The sequence below is a fragment of the Grammomys surdaster genome, unplaced genomic scaffold (assembly GCF_004785775.1).
Source record: "Grammomys surdaster isolate TR1022 unplaced genomic scaffold, NIH_TR_1.0 172, whole genome shotgun sequence".
Taxonomy (NCBI): domain Eukaryota; kingdom Metazoa; phylum Chordata; class Mammalia; order Rodentia; family Muridae; genus Grammomys; species Grammomys surdaster.
Genome location: NW_021604620.1, coordinates 8,759,714 through 8,782,859, shown reverse-complemented (window position 1 = coordinate 8,782,859; position 23,146 = coordinate 8,759,714). Strand labels below are relative to the sequence as shown.

Here is a 23,146-nt window from a genome sequence, read left to right as displayed (position 1 = left end):
TGAGACTCAGCCACAGCACTAAGATTAAATGAATAAAATGAGACAATGCCTAAAATAAATAAATATTGTTATGGATTCCAATTCATTAAAGCTGGAAACATCTTATGTATATTTAAATCAACCTCAACTTAGAGCAGAGGTGGTGACCCATGACTATAATTCAGGAGGCAGCAGGCAGGAAGATCAGAAGTTGCCTGAGGGAAGTGCTATTGCTTTCGTTAAAATTCAGGGCAGTTCAAAATAACTTGGCCACAGCCGAGTCACACTTATAATTCCTCTGTAACCTAGCACAGTGCTTCTTCAACTTTGCTTTCACAGAAACTCGGTGATGGGTCCTTTTCCTAGGGCTTCAGGGCTTCAGGGCTTCAGGGCTTCAGGGCTTCAGGGCTTCAGGGCTTCAGGGCTTCAGGGCTTCAGGGCTTCAGGGCTTCAGGGCTTCAGGGCTGGGGCCCAGAGTCTGCATTTCCAGGTTTAAGTCGCTTGCCCCGTGGACCACACCTTGTGAGTGTTAGACCAAGTGCAAGGGAGAGTTTTAGGGGCTAGGCTTCTACTGCCCGGAGCACTGAGGACTGGCTGTTTTCCTTTTCCTTGCTCAGTTCTTTTCAGGCAGCCAGGACAGCCTGAAGGCCCCTGTGGATGGACAACCCCTGAGCTTCATCAACGCGCGTTCAGGGGTTCCGCCATTCTGGAGGGACACACAGACGCGAAAGATGCTTAGCCCACAGCTGCTCCGGAGTCACGTGGTCTGCAGAGGCTGGACCTCCTCTCCCAGCCTAGAGCCTCGGGCCGGGGCGGAGCTGGAGGCGGGTCCTCCTGGGGCGGGTCCTGGCAGAGGGTCCTCAGCAACCCCCGGAGGTGGAGCGGCTGGCCAGAGCGCCCACTGAGGAGCGGAGAGATCCCATCGTGGCGCAGTCATGCTCCGGGTCCCGCTGTGTACGCTGCTCCCGCTCCTGGCGCTGCTGCAGCTGCTGGGCACTGCGCACAGCGTCTATGTAAGTCTCCGGTGCCACCGCGCGGGGACGCTCCGCCGCTGGGAAGCGGGCAGAGGCCGATGAAAGCCGCGGCTCTGCAAAGTGGGGAGCCGGGTTCCCCTCGATCTTCCCTCGGAGCACGCAGGCCGCCAAGGGACAGGCAGTGGCCGGGCCTCCCGTAGGGGGCGGGACGGACGGGCGGGGCGCGCGTCCTTCCTGGTTGCTGGCGCGCGTGGGTTCCGCTGCGGCGGTCCCCTGCGCACGGACCTGCTTCCCCATTTGTGCAACGCGGTCGGGGGCTAGCTGAGGTGCGCCTGAGTCTTTCCAGCTTCGTTTTCTGGGGAGAGGGGCTCCAGGCTGCGCGGGGCTGCGAGAGGGCTCCGCGGGCAGTGGCGTGGGACGCGATCCTTGCGGACTTCGGGCTTCACGGAGCGCTCCGGAAGGAGAAAAATGGGGTCAGGAGAGGCTCCTGCAGTGGGGTCACAGGAATATTTGCTTTCGGAGACTTCTCCCTTTTCAAACACACAGTTCGCGTTTCTCGCTAGCCACCTGCTGGTTGCATTTAGTTTGAGGTGTGCTTCGCCTTGCTGGGAAGCCTTTTCTCTTTTAGGGTTTGGCAGTGCGGGTGGAGGGTGGGAATAGGCAAACTGCAGCAGGCGAGGTCTGGGTGGCAGGGCAGTGACTGAGGCGCGTGGGACACGCACATGGGGAGGGGTCCATACCGAACCTGCGAAGGGGACAGGGCGTGGTGGAACGCGGCTCCTACTCTTTTGCACTTTGAGCGAGTCGGCTTGGGGCCCTCCAGATGAACTGAGTCGGGGTTAAGTTCAAGTACTTGTTAGTAGACTTTGAGCCCTACGACTTGAAAACAATTATACTCTTGGAAATGGCACACGTTTATCTAAAACGAGAGTTGAAACGTAAGTTTCTGGAAAAACAGTTGCTGAAAATGCTTTCATTTAAGGAAAAGGAAAATGAGTGTGGTTGCTCCATCAGAGCTTGACGTCTTGAGAACCAGTGGGCAGAGGGGTCAACAGGTAGGGTAGAGGGCAGGAAGGAACCCATAAGTCTTCAGTGTCAGGATGGGCAGGAAGAGATAAGGATTTATGGAGGTCATCAGTCTGAAGTAAGTCACCAGGTAAGAAGTAGGAGGTGCCCTGGGAGAGCCCCACCCAGAGGCTGCTCTGTGATCACCTCAGCAATTCTTTTTTGTTTGTTTTTGTTTTTCGAGACAGGGTTTCTCTGTGTAGACCTTGGCTGTCCTAGAACTCACTCTGTAGACCAGGCTGGCCTCGAACTTAGAAATCCACCTGTCTCTGCCTCCCAAGTGCTGGGATTAAAGGTGTGTGCCACCACGGCCCGGCTCACCGAAGCAATTCTTAAGTGGATATCCTTCTTGAACATTTAGATTAGAGCCAGATCGACTCGACTAGCTGTCTGTTATTTTTGTTTGTTTGTATGCATCTGCAACATTAACTCTCAAACCAGACCTAGATTAAAAATAAAAACGTATACTTTTGCTTTTTCAAGACAGGGTTTCTCTTTGTAGCCTTGATCGTCCTGGAATTCATTCTGTAAAGCAGTCTGGCCTGAAAGTCAGAAATCCTCCTGTCTTTTTTTTTTTTTTTAAGATTTATTTATTTATGTCTATGAGTAGACTGTTGCTGTCTTCAGACACACCAGAAGAGACCATTGGATCCCATTACAGATGGTTGTGAGCCACCACGTGGGTGCTGGGAATTGAACTCAGGACCTCTGGAAGAACAGTCAGTGCTCTTAACCGATGAGCCATCTTTCCAGCCCCCTCCTGCCCTCTTAGGAAGTCGTTAACTGATTGATTGCACATTCATGAGCAATACACTTGTATGAAGAAATGTCTCAGTTTTTGGCTAGAGCTGAGTTACTTTAAGAGAAGTCCATTCTTTTGTTTGTTTGTTTGTTTGTTTGTTTTTTAATGGCGGGTTCTCAAGAAGCCCAGGCTGGCCTCAAACTTGGTCTGTAGTCAGACATAGTCTTGGTCTTCTGACGATCCTGCCTTCACCTCCCAGGTGCTGGGAATACCAGAATTCACCACTATGCCCTGTTTCTGTGGTGCTGAGTGTGGAACCTGGGTTTTGTTGATGCTAGGTGCTCTACAAACCCAGCTACATCCCCAGGCCCAGAAGTCAGATTCTTATGTTGCCATTTGCAGTCTGCAGTCAACTCAGGTTTTGGTGTCTTTGAAAACAAATATATTAGCCGGGCGGTAGTGGCGCACGCCTTTAATCCCAGCACTTGGGAGGCAGAGGCAGGTGGATTTCTGAGTTCGAGGCCAGCCTGGTTTACAGAGTGAGTTCCAGGACAGCCAGAGCTACACAGAGAAACCCTGTCTCGAAAAAACAAAAAACAAAAAAAGAAAACAAATATATTATACACTCACTGGAAGTGTGAAAATGATGTTTTACTGTTATGTGTTTACATGTAAGGATGTTTGCAGCAATGCTCTACTGTTGTTATGAAAACACTTGACTTGTGAGAGACTTTCCCCAGACTAAATGCTAACAACTCATCATTTAGAATAATAATTTTCCTATTATTAAAAAAAGAAAACAGCCTGGGGAGAGGGGCATGTAGTCCACACTTTTAATCCCAGCACTCAAGAAGCAGAGGCAGGGAGATCTCTGAGTTGGAGGCCAGTCTGGTCTACAGAGCAAGTTTTAGGACAACCAGGGCTCCACAGAGAGAGAGAGAGAGAGAGAGAGAGAGAGAGAGAGAGAGGGGGGGGGCGCCAGAGAGAGACAGAGAATGAACGAACGAATGAATATATGAGAATATGGTTCATGCCCACTGTGGGGAACCTTTAACTGTATGAAACGCTGTTAACACGGCAGTGGAAACTGAGGCTGGAGATGCCGTAGATTGGCTGCCTAGTGTGCATGAAACTTTGGGTCCCATCCTCATAAACCAACTGCATGGTAGATCATGCCTGTAACCCCAGCACCTGTTCAGTGGAGGCAGGAGGATTAGAAGTTCAGGGTATCCTTGGCCACATTGAATTCAAGGCCAGCTTGGGCTGCGTGAGACCCGTCACAAAAGGAAAAGGAAACTGCCCCTCGTGTATCACATCATGGTTGCGGTGTGTTTTTTGGGTTTTTTTTGTTTTGTTTTGTTTTGTTTTTTGTTTTTTGGGGGGAGTGGTTCGAGACAGTACTTCTCTGTGTAGCCCTAGCTGTCCTGGAACTCACTCTGTAGACCAGGCTGGCCTCGAACTCAGAAATCCACCTGCCTCTGCCTCCCAAGTGCTGGGATTAAAGACGTGTGCCACCACCGCCCGACCACGGTGTGTTTTAATATGAAGCCTGGCAGCTCGGTGGTGTTGGAGCGGCTTGGATTTAGGCAGGTTGGAGCCGTGTCTGTGGTCTGTGGGCTTCGGTTGAATGGGGATGAGGCTGCTCTGATGATCTATCCCATAAAGCTGATGCCAGTTCCTGGTTGCAGGCGGAGCTGACCTGGAAGTCTCTCATTGGCCACTGTCCTTTCTCAGGAAGTCACTTGCCTCCCAGAGCCCACCGGCACTGAGCTTTGGGGGACTCTTCAGGAGCTGAGAGAATGGTGCTCTTCAGGCAGCTGTCGCTGGGTTCCAAGGCTGCCCTGGCTGCAGCCACCGTCTTCGTGTCCATGATCCTTTCCCGCTCCTTTCTGGCCGAGACCCTTGAGCTCCGGGCCTGGCGCTGGCTGTTCCGCCTGCAGCTGGTCCTGTTCGTGAACTCGGTCATGCTCATTGGTTCCTCGTACATCTGGCGGAGCACAGTGAGTGACCTCAGCCATTCCCCTGCTGTGGAATCTACCTGTTTCCAGCTTTGGAAGCTGGTTGTCATGGCATTTCTGGCCCTGGCGCATTCCAGTTTCTTCACCATGCTCTTCTTGGTGGCCGAGGAACCCTACGTGTTTTCCTTAGCAGCCTACTCCTGCCTGGGTGCCTACATCATCATGGTTTTCTTCCTTTGTATCTTGAACGCCATGGAGCAGGTCTACCAGTTCTTAGCCTGGCGCAGTGGTCGGGTGGTAAGCAGTCTCGACAAGACAAGGCACCTGGTGCTCAGGCCTGCGCTGGCGGTGGCCGTGACAGCTGTGCTCAGTACCATTGGCCTTCTGAATGCTGCCCAGCCCCCAGTGGTGAAAACCGTGGAGGTGCCCATCCATCAGCTGCCCGCCTCGATGAATAACCTCAAGATTGTGCTCCTTTCCGACATTCACTTGGGGCCCACAGTGGGCAGGACCAAGATGGAGATGTTTGTGAGGATGGTGAACAGGCTAGAACCAGACATCACGGTGATCGTGGGCGACCTCTCTGATTCAGAGGCCTCTATCCTGCGGACAGCGGTCGCTCCTTTGGGCCAGCTCCGTTCCCGCCTCGGCACCTACTTTGTCACAGGTAATCACGAGTACTATACATCGGACGTCAGCAACTGGTTCACACTGCTGGAATCCTTGCACGTCCGGCCCCTACATAATGAGAATGTGAAGGTTTCTGTCCCCAGCGACCGGGACAGTGGTGGGAGAGATCCAGAATGGGTCTGCTTGGCGGGTGTGGATGACATAGAAGCAGACATCCTTCACTACTCTGGCCATGGCATGGACCTTGACAAGGCTCTGGAGGGCTGCAGCCCAGACGATGCCACCATCTTACTGGCTCATCAGCCTCTGGCCGCCAAGAGAGCCCTCCAGGCTCGGCCAGATATAAACCTGATCCTTTCCGGGCACACTCACGCAGGGCAGATCTTCCCCTGGAATGTCGCGGCCTATCTCCTGAACCCTTTCTTTGCTGGACTCTACCAAGTAGGCAAGGCTACATTTGTGTATGTTAGCCCGGGTACAGCCTATTATGGGATACCCATGAGATTGGGGAGCAGGGCTGAAATCACAGAACTGATCCTGTGGCGGGCTTCATAAACCTGCCCCAATGGCCCTGTCCTGCGCTGGCCTAGGACCTTCCTCCATCTCCTGCCCCGTCCCAACCTTGCCAGCACCCCTTTGGCCATAGCCTGCTGGGAACAGCCATATGCAGTGGGGCTGCCTGGCAAGTTCAGGCAGACTTAACTCTTCAGATAATCAATTGCTTTTTGACAATACACCTGTGGGTTCACTTGGCCACTTAAATGCAAACACACATTTGTTTTCCAGCTGCTGTAGAGAGGGGGTCCGTTTGCAGGCAGGGTGTGGGATGGCTGGAAAGGGCACCTCTCGACCAAACTCAGGGAGTGGCAGGAACGCTTGTCTCCTGTGGGTCTAGCCCTGGTTAGGCCTTGGGTGGGCTCTGGAATTCTTTGATTAGAGATAGTTGGTTTGAGCATGGGCCATGTTGAGAGGTACCTCCCCTCTGCTTCCCAGAGGAGAGTATCTCTTTCCTCTTTGTCAATCAAAGTCACCTTTATGGAGGACATCGACAAACCCCATTGCATCATGGTGCCCTTTCTGTCTGTACCTTGAGGGGTGCTGATTACTGTGCTGGGTGGCTGGGCCAGGATGGCTGGAGACGAAATCATGGGGACTGTGGTAGGGGATGACTGCCATACCTTAAGCACTTGGTAGCTCTGAGTCCCAGATTCTTTGTAGTCTTTGGGTGAGATGATTAAGGACAAGCTGCTTCTGTGTTTGGGGGGTGAGGGAGAACACGTGATGTGATGAGATATCTTTAAAAACACAGTGACAAATACTTTCCTAGACGGTGCTTGACTTCAGGTTCCAACTGAACTCAGTCTGTGAAGGGGAGCTAACTACATCCTTCTAAAAGTGCATTCTACGGCCGGATGGTTTAGTATCTTTAGAGGTTACAGTGAACACTGGACCCTATATTCAGATAATCGAGACCTCAGAGTCCCATATTCCCTTCCAAGTAGTTGGCTTGTTTGAAGCAGGCTTCGGTTCACTCATAGCTAGGGAAGGGGAGGCCTCTAAAAGAGTCAGTCGCTCGTTACATGAGATCATCTGTTAACAGTCTTGGAGTTCAGAGGTTGGCACCTCCTACCCATCACGTCAGGTTTGGGTCTGAGATTTTGGTGATTGCTGAGGTTTCTTGTCTACCCATAGGAAAGTTGAAACTGCCGTGGGTATGGGGGTATGACCCAGCTCTGCCTCTGCAGGTTGCTCTAGGCCCTGGCTATGGAAAGACAGGATTGTCTTACCTGCTTGGGGGGAATTCTAACCCATCTACCTTGGCCTTTGGCCACAGAAGCACAGAGTCATTCATAGGGCTTCTAGACCCACGAGGAAAACAAAAGGAGCTGTCTCGTGTAGTGCCAGCAGATTTGTTGGCCTATCTAGCCTTTGCCCTTCGCATAGCAGAAAGCTAGCTGATCTTAGGAAAAGCCTCTTCGGAGGTGTGTTTAAGAGCATCTGGGTAGCTGAGAGTCCTCTGTCTGAAGCAGGACTTCCTGCTGCTTTGTGAGAGACGGTGGAAGCCCGGCAGAGACAAGTCCTCCTAGATTCTTAGCTTCCACCATCCCGGAAATGGCTGTACTTTTTGTATCTACCTCAAGGCTTCTTTGCTGAGAGAATGCTGGGCCCGTACCCACGGTGAGCACGCAGTGTAATAGTAACGTGCTCATCAGTGCACCGAGACCTGGTAAGGAACATTGCTAAGCACAAGTGCCTAGAGAGCCAGCCCAGCGGAGCGTCAGTGGGTGACGGGCTGCCCTCCAGTGCAGCCCAGCTGTCCGTGTGACTTACTAAGAGCCACCTTCCTGGCGAGTGCCTGAGTTTCCTCTGCACACTCTGCTTCTGTGAATGGGGGATGATTCTTCAACTTTTTTTTTTTCTTCTGGTGTGATGATGTCTAGTGGGTACAGGAGGCTACTGACTCATTTTCTCCCAGTACGTAGGGTATTGGCAGGGGACCATCTGGTCACTAAATAAATAAATAAAGCAAGCAAGCATATCTGTAATTCCCAACACTCAGCAGATAGAGACAGAAAAATTAGGAGCTCACAGCTAGTAGTGAGTTTGAGGCCATCCTGGGATCTGTCTTTGCGGGGCGGGGGGGTAGTGGGGGGAGGAAGAGAGAAATATCTTTGTCTTGATACTGTGATGTTCTCATTTCCTTCCCACCCTGGACAGGATTTCGGTGCACCAGGAGAGATTTTATAAAGACCACGATCTGTTGTTGGGATTCTAGGGGAGGCCACAACTCAGCACCTTGCTCCCCCAGACCTCCTCTGGGCACAGCTCACACCTGCCACCCCTTCAGCCTCACGAAGGTCCTTTCTCCATGTTCTCCATCTCTGCTGATTCAACCTTTTGGGTCTCAGCTGCCCTTTCTGTTCTCCTCAGCTTTGGAATTCACCAGACTGTGTGAGCCTTCTCACGTAACCCTCCTGGGCTACTAGAGGCCTTTTGACTCCTGCCATTCCTGTTGTCTTACTAGTTCTTTGATTTCTGGATCTTTCTCTTCAGGGCATTAGACCTATCCTGGGTCTCATTTTGTTTTTGTTTTTGTATTTTGTTTTTTTTTGTTTTGTTTTGTTTTGTTTTTCGAGACAGGGTTTCTCTGTGTAGCCCTGGCTGTCCTGGAACTCACTCTGTAGACCAGGCTGGCCTCGAACTCAGAAATCCGCCTGCCTTTGCCTTCCAAGTGCTGGGATTAAAGGCGTGTGCCACTACCGCCTGGCGGGTCTCAATTTTTATACCGTTGTTTTGTGACCTGTGTGCACATCATCCATTGTGGCTTTCAGTTGTTTGGTTTTGCTTTTTTTTTTTCTTCTTTTTTTGAGGTGGGGTCTTGCTTTGTATACCAGATGGCCTTCAATTTGCAGTTATCCTCCTGCCTCTGCCTCCCGAGAGCTGGATGCCAGCATGTGTCACCACACCTGGCTCCTTCATCCTCTCTGAACCCTCTGCTTTGCCAAATGCTTTTCTATTAACAGAATGGGGTTGGGTTGCCACTAGGTGAAAGATAACTTGCTTTGTAAGTGTGAGGCTCTGGGTTTGATCTCAGGACGTCACAGAAAGGATTTCAGTTGGCTCAGCAGGCAGCCTCACAAACCTTGCTTCAGTTCCCTCTCTGGGACCCATGGCAGAAGGAAAGAACCGACTCCATAGAACTGTCCCCCACGGAGGCGGTGCCGTGTGTGCCCACACTTCCACCCAGTGCACATGCGGTAATATAAATACAATAATTCTCTAATGACATGAGAGACTGCCTGTCCTTCTGAAGGCCTTGTATCCTTATAGAAAGGAAATGGTGATGCCGCGTTCTCTCAGGTCCTCTCTCCTTGATCTTAGACTGCTTTTTCACCTTCATGCATTCTGGGCTCTCAGTGTGTTAGGACACAGTGTTCATGACACTTCTTCCTCCTCTTTCCCTCCTTGACTCAGTCTCCCTAAGGAGGCCAGCTGCTCTGGAATTCAAGCTTTTCTGGTCTCTGCCTGCACTCTTGGGACTGCAAGTGTGTCACCATGTCCGCCACGCCTGCCATGCCAGCCTCTTACAGTCACTTTTGTTTCTGCGGTTCCAGGTGTACTTTTTCTCAGAAGAGAAGGTGTACCTTTCCCTTCTGAATCCAGCTGTTGGGGGTGTAGTTAAAGGGTGTCTATTGCATTGTTGCCAAATATCTGTCTTGCTTACTCTTGAGCTGTTTTCTTCCGCTCCCTGTTCCATTGATCTCTGTTCAGTTTGTTGGTTTGTTTTTTGTTGTTTGGAGACAGGGTATGTAGCCCTGGCTAGCCTGAAACTCACTACATAGACCAGGCTGGCCTAAAAGTCGAGGAGATCTGTCTGTTTCCCCATGCCCAGTTCTTTCTCTAATTTCTTGAGGAACTGCCTCTTTACAGTTTTATCTTTGTTTTGAGTCAAAGTCAGAAAAGGTTCCGTATATCATGTGGGCCACTTCTCTTTAAGTGTATAACAGTCCTCTTACCCATGCGGGAGGCACACACACACCTGCGGGCACGGACACACGCACACACAAATGCCTACATATACACGCATGCACACATGCATGCACACACAGGTTAAAATAATTGAGAACATTTTTACTTAATGGATATTTTAAAAGGCGTGTGTGTGTGTGTGTATGTGTGTGTGTGTATTACTAATGTGAAGGTCAGAGGAAGATCCTTTTCTTCTTGTGGGTCTCTGGGATCAAACTCATATTCTGCCAAGCGCCTTTACTCAGGTTTTTCTATTTTTAATCATGTGTTGGTCCGAGTATCTGCATATGGGCGTGTGCACATGATTGCAGGTGCTTAGGGAGCCAGAGGCCTGGAGCTGGAATGACAGATGGTTGTGAGTGACAGACGCTGAGCCACCAAGCTTGCCGTTGTTCCATCTCCAGCTTCCTATTTTTATTTTTAAAAGTATACATTTGTCTTTTCCCCTCTGAGATACAGGGACAGAATTAAGCTGACCACTAGCCAGGAGTGCTGGAGGATTAGGATCCAGACACAAGTGCCCGTTGCTCCTACTGTCCTCCGTTTTGCTGTCCCCTGCCTCCCTGTGGCAATGTCCTCTCTTTAGCCAGGCATTTCACATAAAACAAGCAAGATGAGTAAGCATAGGTATAGGGTAGAGCGAGTATCCACAGGTATGCCCTGGGGGCATTGCCACAGGGAACTTCAGTTGCTTCGCTTAACCAGCCTGTTGGAAATAATGTCCTGGCCACGGCAGCCTCTGGACTTCCAGGCATCTGAAATCACTCGTGGCTTTCTCTTGGTGACCTTAAGGGACCATGGGCCCTTAAGTGTGCAGAGCCCTCCCTCCCCTCCTCCTTTTTCCATAGCCCTGGGTTGCTGGTGAAACAGCTGGGTTTTTCCACCCTGGAGCTGAGGTGCCCCTACCATGATCTCCACAGGCCTCTGGGATGAGTCAGCAGGGCTCGTGGGGTGTGAGTAGAGACCCTTTGGATTGGAACTTCCCAGCTTTCTCCCAGGAGACCTGGAGACCAAGATCTCGCTTGACCAGTTAATTCATAATAACCCAAACCTATGACGTCACCAAGCTGTTTTACTCAAGTCCAGGAATGTGCACAGGGGATGCAGATATATTTATTTTTGGGGGAGACCAAGGACTAGAACTCTTAGGGGAGATGTTCAGGTTACCCAGTGATGCTTATACCACGTTATGGTTAGTGTTTTGTTTTATTTTTTAAGATGTGTTTAATGCAGAAATCACACTGGTTGGTATTAGACCCCTGGTAAGGGCTCAGTCTAAGGGTGTTGTGCATATGGCCTTTTTTTTTTAAAGCCTCCAGTATTGTATACATTGTGTGTACAGTGGGAGTGGGGACTCCAGAGGACCTGACCATCCATTATGGCTGTGCTTGGAATTATGTTTTGCGTTCCCATGGCTAGGCACTTTGTAAAAACACTGATACTATTACACCCTGCAAGTGTGAAATAAAGATTTATCTCTTCATGATCACATTTTGGTGTCCATTCATTCAGAAGGGATTGAGGTTGTTTTGTTTTGTTTTAGGTTTTTCCGAGACAGGGTTTCTCTGTGTAGCCCTGGCTGTCCTAGAACTCACTCTGTAGACCAGGCTGGCCTCGAACTCAGAAATCCGCCTGCCTCTGCCTCCCAAGTGCTGGGATTAAAGGCATGCGCCACCACTGCCCAGCGGGATTGAGTTATACACTGGACAAATTTGAGGTTTTTTTTTTCTTTTAATTACTAGAAGCTAGCTTCTTGTCTTTCCATTTCATCTTTTAATTTCTTCCTCCTCCTTTTCCTCTCTCCCTCCCCTCCCTCCCCTCCCACCTCTTTCTCCCTCCCTTCTCTCTCTTCTCCTTTCCCTTCTGCTTCCTCTTTTAAAGAAATCATTATTTATTTGCACATATGTGTGTGCCTGTGTGTGTTGATGTGCAGCCGGAGTTATAGGCCGTTGTGAGCTCCCTAATGTGGGTGATAAGAGTTGAATGGGGGAGGACTCTGGATGATCGATGATTGTTCTCTTTCCCCCTAAGCACCTCCCTGAACCTCCTCCTCTCCTCCCCCCCCACTCCTTCTCCTACCTCCCATTTTCTGATAACCTCATATATGTCAGTGATGCCATAGCTCAGGAAGTCCAGAGGAAGCCAGACGGTTACGTCGGATCTACTTGGATCCCTTCAGTGTTGAAAGGAATTGCTTCGGAGCCATTCTTCCTGTTCACCTTAGCAGTGAGGGTTAGAAATGATCGTGTCTGTCCATTAGGTTCCCCGACCTCTGCTGCTGTCCTTCCTGAGAATTCTCCACTTCCCCTGGACCCACTAGCACGATGTCGTTCATGCATTGGGTGAGCACGGAGCTGTAAGGATGTCGTGTGAGTCATATAAGGGTTTGGGCCGGAGAGATGGCTCAGCGGTTCAGAGCACCGACTGCTCTTCCAGAGGTCCTGAGTTCAATTCCCAGCAACCACATGGTGGCTCACAACCATCTGTAATGGGATCCAATGTCCTCTGGTGTGTCTGAAGACAGCGAGAGTGTAACCACATACATGAAATAAATAATTTTTTTAAAAAAAGTATTACATTTGTATGTATGTAGGTATGTATGTATGTGCATATGCACATGCATGCATGTGTGTGCATGCTATAGAGCACATGTGGAGATTACAGGACAACTTTCCAGAGTTAGTCCTTTCTACCATGTGAGTCCTGAGGATAAAGCTCAGGTTGCCACGCATGGTGCCGTATGTCTTTACCCTCTGGCCCTATTTTGGCTCACAGTTGGAGGAGGTACAGTCCATCCTGGTTGGGGGAGGGGGGAACATGGTAAGGTATGATCGTGCTGCCTAAGCAATCAGAAAGCTGAGAGGGAACAGGAAGTAGACTTAGCCTCAGCAACGCTCCCTCCAGCAAGGATCTGCCTTCCAAATGTTCCTCAACCTTCCAAAACAAAGCCATTGTCTGGGGACCGGATGTTTGGACTCTGCGCCTATGGGTGATGTTTCACATTCAAACCTGCAATGTCCTAACCTTTGTGGTCTCCTGTGACATGGAGCTAGGCAGTGACTGTAGCCCTGAGGCAATGGATGGCAATATACTACTTCCTGCCTGCTCACAACAGACCTCTTTTGTGTCTCGGGGTTTGAAAAGATTTCTACGTGGTCAACAAACCAAGTGCTGGAAGCCATGCTATCTGTTCCTATGATAACCCATATTTGTGTAGTACCTTCTCTTAGAGCCATGCTGTTATAAATAGCTCACTGTTGTCCAACATGATGGACAACATGTCCTCTGCTGTTAGCAGGGGCCTATAGGTGCTACAGATGGAATTCCATGGAGATGACCTTTAAACATGGAGAGAGAAGATTCTTCCGGGAGTGTGGTCTCCTCTGGGTTTTTCTTAAGGAAGAGATGGAGAGTAGAAAATTCTGGAACTTTCACTGGATCCATAAAAGCCCTTGTATGTGGTGGGGGTTCTGCTGGTTGTTAGTTTGGCCCCGGTTTGCATCCAGACCAGGGAAATAATGGTAGGATGCACTCTACTCCTGGGATCCACTGTGTAAGGGACTTGGGCCTTCCTGCAAGTGGCAAAGGAGAATGGTGGCCTTTCACATTTCATAGTCTTAGTGTTGGTTAAGACCGTACCAACAGTATGCCTAAGGCCTGGGTGTACCTCGTTACAGGAAGCCCCATTGTTGAAGGCTTTGGGAACAGTTAGTTATTGCTTGTGCAAGCATCACACTGCAGGGTCCTTCCTTCAGGGCATATTCACCCCTCCCTTTAGCAGTGTGTCAGGAAACTGACTCAAAGCTGGGAACTGGAAAAAGGCACCTCAGTTTTCTAGCAGCCCTCTCAGCACCCAGGAATGCTGTGGTTTCCAAGCCATTGCCTGGGATCACTACTGGGAATTGTGTCCCTCAGGTTTTGATGTTTACAGTGATCCCCCTTGATAATGCCAGGATGTTACCGTCCCCAGGGATGAGGGCCCAGGGTCATGGCCATATCTTTTGTCCTCATTCATCTACTGAGGACACTACCTGCTCCGGGCCTTCTAAGGTTACCAAAGTCTTTCTTCCTTATGTATTGCTGATGAAAGTACAACCTTTGGGCCTCCTGAGGCATATGCTTATATAGTCAGGCATAGCTTATATTGTATGCTTCTCTCCTGTCTGTCTTTACATTGCTCCCGCCCTGAACCAATCACTCCATTGCTCCCGTAGTCATGGGCAGCCCTGGTGTCTTCTCTCCCTTCCTTGCAAAGTAGTCTCATGTGTGTGTCCAAGAAACCATCCCATGAGCTTAGGTATTAGAGCTGACACCAAGATGAATTTGTGAGTCAGGGCAGATAGCCCATGCCCATGTCCTCCCCTAGGACATCGTCCTTTGCCTCCTCTAGATTCCTTCCCAGGCTCCCACCATGGTTTAACCCTCGACCTTGCTTTTCTGGTTGGAGATGAGGGTCTCTGTAGACACCGTCACAGAAGTTCGTGACATTCGGAGAATGCACCGAGTGGCCTAAACCTGCTAAACAAACCAGCCAGTCTGTCTAGTTCCTGGTAAACCAAAAGAGCTAAGTCATGTGGCAACTCCTGCTTGAGGAGAGTGTTTAACAGGTAGTGTAATGGCTGTGCAGGCCTGAAGACCTGAGTTCTGTCCCAGAACCCAGGGAAAGGGGGAGAGGGGTCTGACTCCACAGTGCCCTACATGTACACCACATGTATGCTACACACACTTGAGTGAACGCACACACTCGTATATACACTTACACTCATACACATGCACTTATACCTACATACACACACACATGCTTTCATACACACTCATGTACACTTATAGGCATACACACACAAACACACACACGCACACACAAGCACATTAAAGTTTTAGAAATAAACATGCCAAATCCTGCCCCCTTTAACCTGGACCTCTTCTCTGTCTGGCATAGGTGAGGGGCCTGGTGCGCATTTTGGAGTATCCCTGCTCACCCATTAAACACTAGCTGTAGGGTCTGGTTGCTAGTCGACATCTCTAAAAATTTCAGATGCTGGCCTACGGCCCATATGTGGGTGTCTTTGTTACACTTCTCATCACTACCCTGACAAGAAACTTAAGGGTTCGGGCGGTGGCGGCGCACGCCTTTAATCCCAGCACTTGGGAGGCAGAGGCAGGCGGATTTCTGAGTTCGAGGCCAGCCTGGCATACAGAGTGAGTTCCAGACAGCCCAGGCTATACAGAGAAACCCTGTCTCGAAAAACCAAAAGAAAAAAAAAAAAAAGAAAGAAAGAAAAGAAACTTAAGGGTTCGCTTTTGGATTGTTGTGTGGGGGTCCAGTCCATCATGATGGGGAAGGCACAATAGCAGGAGTATGGGACAGACAGCTGGTCACATTGGGTCCAGAGTGGAAACACAGACATGAGAGCTGGTACTTGGCCTGATTTCTGTCTTCTCTTCAGCTATGGCCCCCAGCCCATGCATAGTAACACCCACAATCAGAGTGGGTTTCCCACCACCATTTAAAACTCCCTGGAAACTCCCTCACAGATACCTTTGTCTTAGTCAGTGTTCTGTTACTGTAAAGAGACGCCATGACCAAGGCAACATATAAAAAAAGCATTTAATTATGGGGATTGCTTAGAGTTTTAGAGTCTGTGATCACGGGAGGGAGCAGGGCAGCAGGGAGGTAGACAGGGTGTCAGAGCAGTAGCTGAGAGCTCACATCTGATCCAGAAGCACGAGGCAGAGAGAGGTGATTAGGAATGACTTGGGCTTTAGAAACTTCAAAGCTCACCCCCAGTGACACACCTCCTCCAACAAGGCCACACCTTCTGATCCTTTCTAAACAGTTCTACCAGCGGGCGGACCAAGCATTCAAATATGAGGCCATGGGGACCATTCTCAACCACCACACTTAGCCTTTGGTCTCTGTTCTTGGAGACAGTCAAGGTTACCGTTCACCTTAGGCCATTACTGGTACTACTTATGTTAATTTAGGTTCCTCTGGAAACAGAACCTGAAACGGGGTTGGTGGCCGGTGGCTTGAGAATCCAAGGAGGATCGGGAGGTGGAGGGGAGGCCTGTGACTATACACCTCATTTTCTAGCCCAAATTGTGGGCGATTGGACAGTCTCTCTGCTGTTTAGGATGATACTTCTGTAAGTCCTTGTTAACTGCAGTCCTGGGTCTGTACGCCTCTTTTCTTCAGCCCCATGGCACTTGTAACTAGTTCCTATACACCAGGGATGAGCTTTTCCAGAACAATCCCCATTCTGCTCAATTTTAACTGTAGCAGTAAAGCAGCAGATGTGTGTGTCTTTAACTACAGTGCTCATACTATCATTCAACCTGAAGTCACAGTCCTATCATAAAGTGGTCGGTCCTAAATTGTCACTGATTTGACCTTAGGGATACCACGAAGAAGCAAAGAACTAGGCCTGAGGTGGGGGGCATTCTTAACTGATTCTGACGAATCAGAGGAGGTGCCGACTCCCTGGGTGGATATCAGACCTTGTGTGAACTCTCACAGTTGTCGCAAAATGTTCCAGTTATAATGCAGGTGATTCCTGGTATTGTTCTCTGAAAGCTTTAAGGTCCATGTGGCAACTCCTCAATACTAGGGTGATAGGGAGAGATGGCTTCTGGTATCCCTGGTTTGGTGGGTGCCTGCTGCCCGTTGCTACCTGTCTTCGTCCACCAGGGTGCAGTGTTCCATGCTGCCTAACAGCTCTGATGGGAACCCCAAACTGGGTCCCTTGAAACTTTGACATTTTAGTCAGTGGAGATACATATATGTAACTTCACACTGCGTGCCAGGCATTTCCGAGGTAATACTGTGCTGTGTGTGACGCGCTGTTCTCTGTCCCTGTGAAAAGGTGCCGATTTACTTCCCCAGACTCCGTTCAGTTCAACTCACAAACTGAGTTGTGCCCTATAGCTTCAAGAATACCATTTGAATGTTCCTTTCCTCCGATTCCCTGGTGGTTACAGGTGAGATATAGGGTCAGAGAGGGACGCTTGCCCAGGTCACTCTGGGACTCAGAGCAGCAGCTAAGATGGGGATCCAGGGATCTGTTGCTTCATGCATTTGAGACAGGGTTTCATGTAGCACAGGCTGGCCTCAAATTCTGTGTGAAGCCAAGGATCACCTTGGATTTCTGATCCTCTTTCCCCCACTTCTCTGACACTACATCCCAAGCACCTGATTCCTTGGTTTACGCCCTGCTTTTTATAGTCTTGGTGATCTGAGGGACATTGCTGTTGAGCTGCTGTGTGTGCCCGTCTCCATGCCTCACACACAGCTCAGTGGATATAGTCCCAGCTCCTAAACATCTATAGACTCTAGATTTTGGGTATAGAGGCAAAGTAGGAGATAACCTCCTCAGTTACTTATTGGCCAAGTCACCTTGGCTGGGTTGAGCAGTGTTTATCAGTTACTATGTAACTCAGTAAGTCTCCTCTATGTATAACTTAACTAGAAAGACACCTGCCCCCAGCTCCACTTCTGAAGTAAAGGTTCACATTCTCATGGGATCCCTTACTTGTCCTGCAGAATGTCTCCCGGAGGACATTTGAGCTGGACTACAGCCGGAACCACTTCCTCAAGGATGGGCAGCCATTCCGCTACATCTCAGGAAGCATTCACTACTTCCGAATACCCCGCTTCTACTGGGAGGACCGGCTGCTGAAGATGAAGATGGCTGGACTGAATGCGATCCAGATGTGAGGAAGGACACTTTCCCGAGACCCACCCCCAGTATCCACACCTGGCTTTATTTCTCCCATATCAGCTATTGCGGTACTCAGAAGTAGGAGAGAGCCTTGTGTGCACTCCTCGGGGGCTCATTAGGAGCTTGACTGGCCTTTCTAAAGATAGTGAAGTACTTCTCCCTTCACCTTTGTCCTCAGAAACCGTAAAATTGAGATCAGCTTGAAGAGGGAAAGGCCAGAGAATGGCTCAGAAGGTACAGGTGTCTGCTGCCAAGTTTGACTGTCTTGAGTTCAATCCTGGGGACCTACATGGTAGAAGAGAACAGATTCCTACAGGGTCTCGTCTGATCTACATGTGTACACATGCATGTTCACAGGAGTGTGCACACACACATACACCAATAAAGATGAAGGCAGGTTATAGCTCATGAAACTTAAATTTCTGCCAAGGTCACGTCTTCGGTCCAAGGTCCAGCAAGGAGCCAAACGTGAGGGAGTTCGGAAGAAGTAAGCTTTGTGCTTAGGTTTTTGGAACCCAGCTTGTCTTACTGGATTAATTTTTTGAGCCAAGCTGTAGGTTCACATCAACAGGCATGTCCCCTATCTCCTCTGATTCTGTAAGATGACTAATTGGGAAAGAAACTGGGTCAGCTGATCACTCTGGATTTTGCAGAGCCGGTGTGAGTTACTGATAACATCTTAAAAGATAAAGGGTAAGAAAGCCTTAGTGGGTTTGGTAGATACCCAGGGGAGTCCCCCATTTATTCTGTTTTTTTTTTTTTCTTTTTGGCCCCTGGCAGAGTGGATCTGAGCTCACTCACAGTTGTTAACACCCTGAGTTCCAGTGGGATGAGGAAGGAGGATGCCTGTGGGGCTCATCGACAAGGCTTTCGTGCCGAGAGTGATTAGAATGTGCACGTGTATATCTTCACCAGAGCTGGGGGAGCTGGTTCAGTTTGGGTCTCTCTATTCCTGGCCTGGTATGCCTGACAAAGCCTTTTGTCTTCCTGTAGGTTGGAGATTTCTCCTGTGGTTTTGTTTTCAGTGCTGAGAGCCAAATTTAGGCTTTTGCCCATGCTGGGCAATGACTTTACCATAGGCTATGTAGGTCTCTAGACTGTGTGGGATTTTTGTTTTCTTGTTATAGATGTACATGTAGACATAACATAATATATATATGTTATATTCATATAACATGTATATGTCTATATATCATGTGCTTGCAATGCCCTCAGAGGCCAGAAGAGGGAGGCATATCTCTTGTAACTGTAGCTTCAAGACAGTTGTGAGTGGCCATGTGGTTAGGAACCAAATCTAGATTCTCTGAAAGAGCGGTAAGTGCTCTCAACCGCTGAGCCATCACACACACACACACACACACAGACACACACACACACAGACACACACACACACACACACACACAACTCCTTTTAAAGAAGATAGGACAGAGGTGTAGCTCAGGCTAATCTAGAACTCGCCATCCTACTCAGCCTCCTGAGGGCTAAGATTGTATAACAGGTAAGCACCATGCCTGGCTAATTCTTACTTTTATTAAAGTGTTTGTTTTTGACGCAGTGTTTCGGGCTGGAGAGACGGCTCAAAGGTTAAGAGCACTGCCTGCTCTTCCAGAGGTCCTGAGTTCAATTCCCAGCAACCACATGGTGGCTCACAACCATCTGTAATGGGATCTGATGCCCTCTTCTGGTGTGTCTGAAGACTCACATATATAAAGCAAACAAATCTTTTTCAAAAGGGGAAAAATAAAGAAAATAGGGAAAAAATAAAAAAAGAGAGAGAAAGACAGAGTTTCTCTGTGTACTCTGGCTGTCCTGGAACTCTCTGAGTAAGACCAAGGCTGGTCTTGAACTCACAGAGATCCATCTGCCTGTGCCTCCTGGGTGCTGGGATTAAAGGTAAATGCTGCTGCGCCAGCTATTTCTTTCTTTATTTATTTTTCTTTTTTTCTCTTTTCTTTTTTCACCTACCTACTTCGTTTATTTATTTTTCAAGTAGAGTCTCATGTAGCCCAGGCTACCCTCAAATTTATTGTGACCCCAGGCCGGCCATTTAACTCTTACCCTTCTGCCTCCACTTCCCAAGTGCCACTATGTTCTGCTTAACCTTTATTTTTTAAATACATACCTCATATTAATTCAGCACGATATTTAGAGTTTGTGCATTTATTTTTCTTGTTAAAGCTTTCAGTGTGCTGGAAGATTTTTTTTTTCTGTCACAGTTTCTATAGAGTGTTGCCATAGAGGCCAGGTTTGGGGTTCCATGTTAGAGCAGTTGCCGGGCATGCTCAAGGGCTGTGTTTGATTCTCAGTGTGTCAAACCAGACGGGTATAAAGTGAAGAGTTTGATGCAGACAGGGTACAGGACTGACCAAGAAGCATCTGAAGTAAATCCATCTGGGCAGATAAAGCTGGTAAATATCACTCACGTCCTCAGTATGGAGAGCGTCCTCTGTAATCCTACCAGACCACAAACAAAAATAAACAAACAAAAAAAACCACAGGTTGATCTCTGTTCTCACGGTCCTTCCCACCCCCCCATCACCAGTCAGGAAGCAAGAGAATGAATGAGGTCCTGAGTGGCCCTACTGGACCATCTCCAGTGTGTCAGAGAGAGGGCATGCCTCAGCCTCCTGATTCGTGTCAAGTCGGTGACTCCCATCCGGGTACTCGCCCATCCTGGCTGTGCTTAGCTTCCAGGATCAGAGGCAATCTGACACTTCAGTGCGGTATTGCAATAAACTGGGTATGAGTTCTCAATAATGCTCCCATTCCTTTTAAAAAGTGGTGTTTTTTTTTATTATACCTTGTTTACTCTCTGTCTGTCTCTCTCTCTGTGTGTGTGTGTGTGTGTGTGTGTGTGTGTGTGTGTGTGTGTATGTGTGTGTATATGTGTAGGACAGGACAACTCGTAGAGGCTAGCTCTTGGCTTACACCATGTGGGTTCGAGGATTGAACTCCTGGGTCAGGCTTGGCAGCCCTTACGTACTGCCTTGTTAGCAATGGCATGTTCCACTCTTACCATGTTCCACTCTTAAGTCTGTGGTGTCCAGAGGCCATAGAGCCTGGGCTCCCTTCTCTTCCCTCCCGTTCAGCTACTTCCTGGGAGAATTTCAGCCGTGTATGTCTTCACAGGTACGTGCCCTGGAACTTCCATGAACCCCAGCCAGGACAATACGAGTTTTCTGGGGACCGTGATGTGGAACATTTTATTCAGCTGGCTCATGAGCTGGGACTCTTGGTGATCCTGAGGCCCGGGCCCTACATCTGCGCAGAGTGGGATATGGTGAGTGTGTTGTCTCAGGGCCCTGCCGGTCTGGTGGGTGTGAGTAACGGCAGGAGAGGCTGACAGGGGTGGGGGTGGTGCTCTGGGCAAAGTGGATTAAGTGATCTAAGACTCGGAGTCTAGAACATGTGGTGCTGTGATCCGCCAGTGTTTATTCCTTTAGTGAGGCGTCAGGCAGAGAGGAGCAGGCTGGAGGCAGGACATGGGGACTTCCTCATGGCTTCCTCTGTCCCAGACATGGAGTGTGCTCTGTTTTGTCTTCCTCATGGGTTAGTTATAAAATTAAGAGAAGCTGTGCACATAAAAAAAGCTTGAGGGGCTGGAGAGATGGCTCAGTGGTTAAGAGCACTGACTGCTCTTCCAGAGGTCCTGAGTTCAATTCCCAACAACCACATGGTGGCTCACGACCATCTGTAATGGGGTCTGATACCCTTTTCTGGTGTGTCTGAAGAGAGTGGAAGTCTACAGTGTACTCATAGACATAAAATAAATATTTTTTTTTAAAGAGCTTTGGAATGCAGCTCTGTGGTAGGGCCCTTGCTAGCATGTCAGTTCTAGTGCTGCAAAAGCAAACAACAGCGAGTAAAACTAAAGAATAAAGAGAGAAGGAAAGAAAAGGAGGAGAAAAAGAGAGGCTGGAGAGATGGCTCAGCAGTTAAGAGTGTCGGCTACTCTTCTTTTTTTTTTTTTTTTTTTTCAAAGATTTATTTATTTATTATATATGAGTACACTGTAGCTGTCTTCAGACACACCAGAAGAGGGCATCAGATCTCATTACAGATGGTTGTGAGCCACCATGTGGTTGCTGGGATTTGAACTCAGGACCTCTGGAAGTGCAGTCAGTGCTCTTAACCACTGAGCCATCTCTCCAGCCCGTCGGCTACTCTTCTAAAGGACCTGGGTTCCATTCGCAGCACCTACATGGTGGCTCACAGCCAAAGGGGGGAGGGTGTCTTGATTCTCAGAATGAGATTAATAGATCTAATTTTTCTATATTGCAGTTTCCCAGAAGCCCAGGTCATTTCTCCCCTGTCTTTTCCCTCTCTGCTGACAGCAATCTCTCATAAAGTGACAGGCGAATGGCTGTTGTTTTTTCTCGTAGGGGGGCTTACCTGCTTGGCTACTAGAGAAAGAGAATATCATTCTCCGATCTTCTGACCCAGGTGAGTTACCGATGCCCCTTAAAAGACTTATGAGAGATTGGACAGTCATTTGAAGGTGGGGCTTCTTCTGTGTAATACCCCTTAGTGGGGTGTAAATCTTATTTCACTGGACACTGAACATGTAGGAGATACAGTTTCCTTTGTAGGCTTGAACAGATCTCACCGATAAATGGGTCGCTTTTGAGTTTGCAGCCTGGTTGGTGGTTAACCAGCCGGGTTCAGCGCTTGTTTCTTCTTCCTACACACTTAGTATATTACGAAGCCAGCTAGTCAAAATGGCAGGGTTGTTTCTGGGATGATGTCACTAGTTTTCTTGGTAGCTGTAGGTCTTGTTTCTTTGCATTTTCAGAGTGATTTGTCAATGACAGCTTTTTGCCTTTTCAGAACATGAGATGTTATTTTAGCTGTAAAACCCTAAACAGTCATTCAGTTGCATCTCTATTTTCACACATGTGTGCATTTGTGCGTGCATGCTTGTGTGTGTTTGTGTGTGCATGTGTGTATGTGCCTATGTGTTTGTGTGTGTTTGTGTGTGCCTGTATGTTTGTGTGTGTCTGTGTTTGTGTGTGCCTGTGTGTTTGTGTGTTTGTGTGTGCCTGTGAGTGCGCATATGAGTGCATGTGAGCATTTGTGTGTTTGTGTGTGCATGTGTGTGTGCCTATGTGTTTATGTGAGTGTGTGCATGTTTGTGTGTGTGTGTGCATGTGTGTTTGTGTGTGCCTGTGTGTGTGTGCCTGTGTGTTTGTGTGTGCATATGAGTGTATGTGAGCATTTGTGTGTTTGTGTGTGCATGTGTGTGTGCCTGTGTGTTTATGTGAGTATGTGCATGTTCCTGTGTGTGTGTGTTTGTGTGTGCCTGTGTGTGTGCCTATGTGTTTATATCAGTGTGTGCATGTGTGTGTGCCTGTGTGTTTATGTGAGTGTGTGCATGTTCATGTGTGTGTTTGTGTGTGCATGTGTGTGTGTCTGTGTGTTTATGTGAGTATGTGCGTGTTCGTGTGTGTGTGTGTGTGTGTGTGTGTGTGCCTGCAGGTGAGCATGCACTCTTACTATATTATTGCTGTTTTCACATGTGTTGTCTCCTGAATCTTCCTAACAATTTTTTA

General features: G+C 48.8%; 2 protein-coding genes across 2 annotated transcripts in view; both read left to right on the top strand.

The window, feature by feature from the left end:
- Positions 1 to 815: 815 nt before the first annotated feature.
- The window catches only part of Glb1 (galactosidase beta 1), a 69,197-nt gene continuing 46,866 nt past the window's right edge, over positions 816 to 23,146 (top strand). Inside the window, exons 1-4 of the mRNA XM_028767280.1 lie at positions 816 to 992; positions 17,419 to 17,588; positions 20,727 to 20,877; positions 21,980 to 22,040. Of these exons, the coding sequence (XP_028623113.1) occupies positions 915 to 992; positions 17,419 to 17,588; positions 20,727 to 20,877; positions 21,980 to 22,040 (460 nt within the window). The 5' untranslated portion in view covers positions 816 to 914. The remainder of the gene's footprint in view (positions 993 to 17,418; positions 17,589 to 20,726; positions 20,878 to 21,979; positions 22,041 to 23,146) is intronic.
- On the top strand, positions 1,766 to 6,082 carry Tmppe (transmembrane protein with metallophosphoesterase domain). Its single transcript, XM_028767281.1, has 2 exons — positions 1,766 to 1,891; positions 4,449 to 6,082. The coding sequence occupies exon 2, from the start codon at positions 4,560 to 4,562 to the stop codon at positions 5,901 to 5,903; it is 1,344 nt and encodes a 447-aa protein (XP_028623114.1). The 5' UTR covers positions 1,766 to 1,891; positions 4,449 to 4,559; the 3' UTR covers positions 5,904 to 6,082.